The sequence below is a fragment of the Peromyscus eremicus genome, chromosome 16_21 (genome assembly GCF_949786415.1).
Source record: "Peromyscus eremicus chromosome 16_21, PerEre_H2_v1, whole genome shotgun sequence".
NCBI classification, from domain to species: domain Eukaryota; kingdom Metazoa; phylum Chordata; class Mammalia; order Rodentia; family Cricetidae; genus Peromyscus; species Peromyscus eremicus.
The window spans coordinates 760,232-769,357 of NC_081432.1; the positions used below are offsets into that span (position 1 = coordinate 760,232).

General features: G+C 44.2%; 1 protein-coding gene across 1 annotated transcript; it reads left to right on the plus strand.

Annotated features, from left to right (window-relative positions):
- The first annotated feature begins 3,685 nt into the window (after positions 1-3,685).
- On the plus strand, positions 3,686-4,618 carry LOC131926238 (olfactory receptor 2H2). The gene has a single exon (XM_059281559.1). The coding sequence runs from the start codon at positions 3,686-3,688 to the stop codon at positions 4,616-4,618; it is 933 nt and encodes a 310-aa protein (XP_059137542.1).
- The last annotated feature ends 4,508 nt before the right edge of the window (positions 4,619-9,126 follow it).

Genomic DNA, 9,126 nt, shown 5'->3' on the forward strand with positions numbered 1-9,126 from the left:
ACGATTTTCTTTGTTACCAAAGTCAGAAAAGAAATTTACAAAACAGATGTAAAGCTTATAAAGTTGAGAGACATAAAAGCTTACACTGTTTACTCAGAAAATGTTTTAAGATCTAAAAAGATATTTTTAGGCTGGTAATACAAGTTATGATAAAAAATGATTTAGGTAGGGCGGTGGTGGCACATGCCTTTAATCCCAGCACTTGGGAGGCAGAGCCAGGCGGAGCTCTGTGAGTTCGAGGCCAGCCTGATCTACAGAGTGAGGGCCAGGACAGGCACCAAAACTGCATGGAGAAACCCTGTCTCGGAAAAAAAAAAAAAAAAAAAGAGGAAAAAAATATATGGGCTGGAGAGATGGCTCAGCGGTTAAGAGCACTGGCTGCTCTTCTAGAGGTCACGAGTTCAATTCCCAGCAACCACATGGTGGCTCACAACCATCTATAATGAGATCTGATGCCTCTTCTGCCGTGCCAGGCACACATGCAAGCAGAACACTGTATACATAATAAATAAATATTTTTTAAAAAATGATTTAGGTATAAAACTTTGGACTCACCAAGATAGGATAGATAATTTTTTCTTCAAATTTGTCAAATACAAATTGACTGGACATTGTAAATGCAATTCTTATTTGACAACTTTTTTTTTTGTTTTTTGTTTTTTTTGTTTTCGAGACAGGGTTTCTCTGTGTAGCTTTGCGCCATTCCTGGAACTCACTTGGTAGTCCAGGCTGGCCTCGAACTCACAGAGATCCGCCTGGCTCTGCCTCCCGAGTGCTGGGATTAAAGGCGTGCGCCACCACCGCCCGGCCACAACTATTCTTATTGTATATAGTTTTACTGTGTTAGACTTAAAACCTTTCCTTTTTATTTAGACAAAAAGGGGGAAATATTGCAGGATATTTGACTGCACTGTGACACCAAGACTGTGTTAATAAAATTAACTTTGAATCAGGGCATGGAGCCAGCAACCGGCAGACCAGAATTGGCCGTAGAGAAGCCAGGAATATGGATAGAGAAGACACAGAAAGGAATAGGAAGAGACTTGAAGATTTCCAGCTTCTTCAATCTGGGAAGTGTGGAGAGACAGATGCTTGCTGGGTCTCCATAAGGGAAGGTTAGCTGGTCACTGTTCCTCTGCTTCTTTGATCTTTCAGGTTTTCACCCCAGTATCTTACTCCTGAGTCTTTATTGGTAATAGAACAACTTAGATAAAAACAATAGGTGCTGGGTGGAGGGGAACAGATGTGGCCCTGGTTACTCCAAATACTATCCTATTGAGAGGAGGCAGAGGGTGAACTATTGACCTACTGCAGTGGGGACTATTTGCTGTCATCTTTCCTCCAGAGTCCCATGCCCCCTCTATCATAATTACTAGCTAATTAATTGTCTGTGGGCTATGGAACCCTTGGGTCTCAGCTGAATTAATGAGCTGTTTCTCCATAGGAGAGGAGTTCTGGGATCCCTCTCTCTACCACATACCATGTCAAGCTTTCCATCACCAGAACCACTAGCACAGATGCTAACTTCTCCACACACTGAAAGAGAAGGCCATTTGTAAAAACCTTGATGGTAGATATGTATCTGCCTTCTCTTGAGCTCATTTGTGCTAGAGAAAAACAGTGAAGTGTGGTCATTTACACGACTCTGATATTCCCTTAGCTTATTGATTTAAACTTTGCTTCAACGTCTCATGTTAAGAAGGTGCAGATATGTAGATTTGTGAGGGGTAATCCTAAGTGTGTAGACAAATGTTTAACAACCACCTTGGCTAGAGGGATGCAGAACTTTAGTCTGAAGTATTTGCTCCATTTACACGATATAAATATTCCCGGCAAGGAAGATTCTAGCTAACAATGGTTTAATAGCTAACTCACAGAAACTTATTAATTATCAAGAGGTGCTATGAGCTAGCTCTAACTCATTGCATATTCATGTACTTAGAAAACTGCCTAGTAGTAAACATTAACAATTCTTACTAATACTAGACATCTAGCCACCCATTCAGAACTGAGTAATCTCCTTATATTCAGTTTTCTTCTCGACATCCATGTGGGGACTAGGCACCTGTTGAGAATTTGGTGATAGGCAATTGCTAGACAAAGAGGATATTCTCTGGTTGAAGGTAAGTAAAATGTTTCTCATCTGTGAAATATCAGATGTGTACCCAATAACCAAGTCTCAGGCTGGAAGGCAAACAAATCAAGAGATTTTGTTTGTTTGCCTTTCCATTGTTGTTGGGGGAGGTTCCTTAAAAAAAAAAAAAAAAAAAAGGAAAGAAAAATTTCATTTTCATTTAGTGTGTTAGTGTGTGTGTGTGTGTCTATTCATGTGTGTGTCAGTGTTTGCAGAGGCCAAAAAAGAGCATTGGATTCCCTGGAGCTGGATCTATAGGTACTTGTGAACTGCCTGACATGGGTGTTGGGAACAGAACTCTGGCCCTTAGGAAGTGCACCAAGCACTTTTAACTGTTGAGCCAACTCTCTTATCGTTCTGTGGCCCATGCTGGCCTCAAACTCACCATCCTCTTGCCTCTGCCTCCTGGGTACTAGCATGAAAGCCATGTGCCATACTTAACCTAAACAGGGTGAATTTTTATCACCCATATTGAATCAGGTGGTCATGTGGTTTCATTCCTTCAAACTCTCAGCCACAGTTCCCCAGCAAGAATCCTCTTTCTACATTTTTCTGAACACCAGTTCTGGGGAATGTTCTCTAAAATCTTGGTCCTAGTATCTGTTGAGTAGGTGACCTGAGACATGTTATTAACCCTGACAGTTCAATCATTGATAAAATTGGTAAGATCATTACAAGGATACTATGGAAATCAGATGTTCAGACAGCTGTGTACCACAATTGGCCCAAGGGAAACACTCCATAGGTGTAAAATGCTAATTTAAAAAAAGGAGGAAATGGGCCACAGACTTTCATTGATCCCTTCAGATGACCAACCCCTGCCCTGGCTTGTAGCACAATGTTGATACCTTAAAGCTTAAGAAAAAGACAAATGCACAGACCAATAAATGTCAGGAAGACATCTGGACAGTGGTGCATGTTTTAATCACAGCACTCAGGAGGCAGAGGCAGGCAAATCTCTAAATTCCAGGCCAGCCTGATCTACAAAGCCAGTTCCAGGACAGCCAGGACTACACAGAGAAACCCTGTCTAGAAAAACTGAGATGGGGTAGGAGAGGAAGTCAGGAAGACATAAACTAGGAGAAACAACGGCAAATGGAAGAGATCAAAAGAGAGTAAAGGAAAGGTCACTAAGGTAACAGAAATAAGGCAAAGAAAAGGAGGGAGTGAACTGCCAAGAGAAACAGAAAATTGATAAGAACATTAGTTGATGGATGAATGTGAGTTGGTTGCCACTAAGGTAACACACTGTATACAAAGAAAGCAAAAGATGGTCAGCTGCTATTTGTGATCAGCCTCCTTTGCCCTCAACCAGGGTGCCAGTAAGGATTCACCTGTTCTCCACCACATTCTTGGTTTCCTCTGACCAGACACTATCCGATACGGAGGAACAGTGGAAGAGGACAAGTGGTTAAGTGATGGGCTGGAAAAGGGAGCCTGAAAAACATCAGCCTCCTGTTTCCTGATAAGTACACATGGTGAGTCTTTATCAGGCCTCTTATATCACACTAATCTGACAGCTTCATTCCTCCAACCAGACACAAAAAAGCCATGGCCAACCACAGCTCCCCAGCGGGCTTCTTCCTGCTGGGCTTCTCTGAACACCCACGCCTGGAAAAGATTCTCTTTGTGGTTGTCTTGTGTTCCTACCTCCTCACACTCCTAGGAAACACACTCATCCTCCTGCTGTCCACACTGGACCCCAGGCTCCACTCTCCAATGTACTTCTTCCTCTCTAACCTCTCCTTCTTGGACCTCTGCTTCACCACAACCTGTGTGCCCCAGATGCTGGTCAACCTCTGGGGACCCACAAAAACTATCAGCTTCCTGGGATGCTTTGTCCAACTCTTCATCTTCTTAGCCCTGGGGACCACCGAGTGCATTCTCCTAGCAGTGATGGCCTTTGACCGCTATGTGGCAGTCTGCCAGCCCCTGCACTATGCCACCATCATCCACCCCCGCCTGTGCTGGCAGCTGGCAGCTGTGGCCTGGATCGTTGGCCTGGTGGAGTCAGTGGTTCAGACACCATCCACTCTTCGCCTGCCCTTCTGTCCCCACCATCAGGTTGATGACTTCGTGTGTGAAGTCCCTGCTTTGATTCGACTCTCCTGTGGGGATACCACCTATAACGAGATACAAATGGCTGTAGCCAGTGTCTTCATCTTGGTTGTTCCTCTGAGCCTCATCCTTGTCTCTTATGGTGCTATCGCCAGGGCAGTAATGAGGATAAACTCTGCAAAGGGACGAAGGAAAGCTTTTGGGACTTGCTCCTCCCACCTCATCGTGGTCACCCTCTTCTACAGCTCAGTCATTGCTGTCTATCTGCAGCCCAAAAATCCCTATGCCCAAGAGAGGGGCAAGTTCTTTGGTCTCTTCTATGCAGTGGGCACTCCTTCTCTTAACCCTCTCATATACACCTTGAGGAACAAGGAGGTAAAGAGGGCATTCAGGAGGCTGCTGGGGAAGGAAGTAGAGCCCAGCTGACACACACTCTCAGTATGCTGAAGGGAGATTCTGCATGCCTTTATCAAAAGGCTTATGTGGTCATCCTCTTCAGACCTACCCTGCTACTGTAATGGATGACACAATACAGGACACAAACATGACAAATTCAGTAAGGGAGTATAGTTATACCACATATAGATTACCTCAGGAATGAAATGCAATCTATCTGTACTTTATCAATTCACCTCCATCCTCCTGTGCCCCATTTCAGATTTTGATTTTAATTCCCTGTCTTTGCCAGGATGTCAGTATGTCATGAAGATTTTATTTTTGTTATGTCTTTGTGTATGCGTGGATGTCTGAAGAAGCAGGAAGAGGGTGTAAGGTCCCCTGGAGCTGGAGTTACAGGGAGTTAGGTTGTCCAACATGAGTTTTGTTATCTCGAACTCTGGTTCTTTGAGAGAACACAAACGCTCTTAACCGCTGAGCCATCTCTTGCCCCTTGTCACTTTTTCCGCTTCCAATCCGATTTCCCACTGTATTTTTGCTGTATCTCCTTTTGAGTTTCTTTGTAATTCTATATGACTCTTCCTTTTTTTATCGCCCAAATATCAGCAAGGATTGAGGGGAAACTGAAATTTAATTTAGAAACCCAACCAAAAAATAGTGTTAGGATGTTTGCCTAAAATTTAGGTCCTGTGACTTCTAGTCAGACCATTCCCAAATGCATGCTGCTGTTTCCACACCATAATAAAATGTTCTAGTATCCTTACCTTGAGGCCAGAACAAGGCCTTGGAGAGCAACCTGAACTGTAGTCCTAGAGTTGTCTTTATTAATGCCAGACAGCCAGGTCCAAAAACAAAAAACAAAACAAAACAAAACAAAAAACCCCGCTTCTCTTTAATGTGGGGAGAACAATTTGAGCACTGGAACTTTGGTGCCACCTACTGGCCATATCTGGAACTGCATTGATATACCGACCAGTCACCTAAGTCCTCTCCCTAAACAGAAGGGCTGCTCAAGACATAATATGTTGTAGTTAATGTGATAATTCTTAGATGTCTTGTGGTCTTCCAGGTACCATTGAAAGTATTTTACAACCCTTGGCTCATTTCATTCTTGTAGCATTATGAAGCTTTTTCAGAAGCAAAATCTAAGAATAGTTCATTTACCATCTCTCAAAGTTCTCAGCCAGGACTGGCACCCAGGAAGGCATAATCCAGATCCCCAGCTCTAAGTCCTGTTTGGTATATATAGAGCCTTCCTAGCCCAGTGAGAAGCCTCAATTTGTCCTCAAACTTAAGAGGAATCAATCTTAACTAGACATGTCCATCCTGAGACCTGCCTTGCTATAGGAAGTTTTCCAAGTTGCTTCAAAGCACCCTGTGAGAACATTAGAAACAGAAGACTACTTTGGTAAGATATTTGAGCCTGGAAGTTTGTCTCGGTGGGACAGGGCTTCCCTGCATATGCAAGGTCCAGGGCTTGAGTTTCATCACAACAGACAAGTATCTGTGATGATCTGAGCACTACAAAGTGTGAAGGCAATACAGACCCCATCTAAGGGTAGGTTCATCATCCTAGACCATCTGCTGTACTCAGTTCCAGAAAGGACCTCAGGAATGTGCCATGACAACTCGAACAGATACACGGCAGTATGCTCCTGCAGACATTCTGTCTGCGACTTATGGCCCTTGAAGATATCTAGATAATCCTGCTGAGCAGTCCAGATAACCCTGTCACAAGTCGAACCCAATGGTTTCAAATGTGGCTTCGCGCCCAAAGTCTAGACCAATAGTTTCAAAGTCACCTTGCCCCATATCCCTTCCACCCAATCCCAAGCATGTAATTCCCAGCTTGTGGTTTTTCCCTATAAAAACTCTTTACACCTGGGCTCCTGGCCACAGCCACATTTCCTTCTACCTACCTTGTGGTGGCCCAAGTTGAACCTGACAATAAAAGGACCCTTATGTGTTTGCATCCGAAACCGGCTCCTTGGTAGTCTGGGGGGGGGGGGGGGGCTCAAAAAACAGGTACAACAAAAGCTAAGTCTAGAGGAGTCACTGTAATTTTGAGGTGCACTGTGTCTGGTCTAGTCACCAGTTTACTTCTAAGCCTCCAGTAAAGCCAGCCTTCCAAGTCTCACACTATGCACAATTAACCATTCCCCCCAGATATGTACCAGAATAATACCTCAAAACATACAGCTTTATCTTATATATTTATATTTATTTTTGAGACAAGGTCTTAGTATGTAATAACCCTGGTGGGCCTGGAACTCCTGCTTCTGACTTCTGAATGGTGGGATTAAAGGCATGTCACCCCACCCAGCACAGGATGTGCCTCTTTTTTGTGTGGCCCTGGCTGTCCTGGAACTCACTCTGTAGACCAGGCTGGCTTTGAACTCTTGAGATCTCCCAGGACTGGGATTAAAGGCATGCACCACCCCTGCCCGGCTAGCACATGTCTCTTTAAGAAGAGGATTACTTTGAGCTAAAGGCTATAGGAAACCAACCCCCAAGAAATGCTGCCCAGCAGGGAACAAATTTTCCTTTTCTAAAGGAAATTTACATTTGAAAAGGCCTCATCCTTATCAGTGAAGAGGGCACTTGCTTAAATCTGCATAACAAATTTTTATTCACAGAACAGTATTTACCACACTTTCCCTGATGTCCTTTCTGTAACACAACTCCCCTCCACCAGCTCACTCAGAAATGAAAAACCCTTCACCTTTGGGTAGACTAAGCTGTATAAAGCCAACCTCTGAGTGCTCGTTACTAGTAATCTCGAAGTACACAAAGCACATGTTAAGAATTTCACATTTGTCTCTTATTAATCTTTTACCTGCCTGCAAGACCTCAGCTAGAGAACCTATGACACAGGACTTTTCCCCTTTCTACACACACCTGAAGATGTATACCATTTTGCTGCGCCAGAGCCTGCCAGGCCCACACACCTGTATTCCCGTGCAGCTGCCCTGTACTGGAAATCACCTCCCTTCAGTTTCAGTCACTAAAGCAGTGGTTCTCAACCTTCCTAATGCTATGACCTTTTAATACAGCTCCTCATGTTGTGGTGACCTCCCTCCCAACTATAAAATTATTTCGTTGCTACCTCATAACTGCAGTTTTGCTGTTATGAATGGTAATGTAAATATCTGATATGAAGGATATCTGATATGTGAGCCCTGTGTATCATCTGACCCCCACAAAGGGGTCGTGACCCACAGGTTGAGAGCGCTGCACTAGACTCTAGTGTTGTTTCTTGCTCCAGGGAGGCTATAAAAATGGATGCAATACAAATGGTTGTTAATGTATTTTTTTAATCACATGCTTGAGAGGCAGCTTGTTGTGGAGCCCACTTTTATGATGGCCTTTTGGTTAATGGAACACAAAGGACAAAGAATTCCCTGCTCTAAAAGCTTTGGTGAATAAGCCAAAATTTGCCTGTCTCAGGAAGCCTAAGGTTATGGAACATTGTGAAGGGAAGCTGCAATTAGCAGAGCCATCTTCAAACAAGACAGGCAGAAAGGGCAGGTCTGGGGTGGCAAATGGCCCTGAAATCTCCCCAAAGAGGGGTCTGGTAAAATGCTAGATATCAGATGAACAAAACTGGTTTGATCAGGCTGGGTACAATGGTACACACCTGTAGTCCCAGTGATGCAGAGTCAGAAGCAGGTGTATTTCTAAGTTTGAGGTCAGTCTGGTCTACATAGTTTAGTTCCAAGCCAGTCAGGGCTACTTTGTGAGGGCCTTTCTCAAGAGAGAGAGAGGCAGACAAACCTGGTGATCGTCAAGAGAGAAGATGCACAATATGGTGAGGTCATGAACACAGTCTTTGCAGAAGGCAGATAAGCCTCGGTGGATCATGTTTCCAGGTAAACGTGCAATGAGTTACACTACTCTGTATGTTTCCAAGAGTCTAGTTCTACCCCTTGAGACTAGCACAGCAGAATGTAGCAAAAACAGTGTTATGTGACTTCCAAGGCTTTGCTGAAAAATACATATGTTCCTGTCTCTCCCACCTCCAAGGACACTCACTGACCTTTGAAATCTAGTTTACTGTATCAGGAGAATCAGATCACAAGGAAAAGCCCTGTGTAGTGGTTTCAGTACACATCCCAGCCAAGGAGCCTGCTAGGCCAAAACAAAACCCACTTCTAGGGGTTATAAAGGACTTCTAACTAGCTCCTTGTCTTCAAACCTGCAGGCTGTTGTGTAGTGTGGACTCCCCTCACTGCAGCCCATTTAATGCTTTCACCCACAGAAACAAAGATGTGGCTGTTGTGGGCTACGCAGTGGTCAACGCACAGTCTGGATGTTTGCTCCACTTCCTGTTGCTGACAATGTCCCTCTCCCCCAGTTGCATGCTCCTGGCCAAGTAATGAACGTAGAACCCAACTCTATAGACTGTTGTGAGGGATCTGTCTCTGCCTCTCTCCTCTCCCTCTCAGAGGCCATCTTGTTCACTTCTCTTTCCCAGTTCCTAGTACAGTAACCTTGGCCGTAACTAACTTGTCCAGTCAGCGCTTCTTAATGGAGCCAGG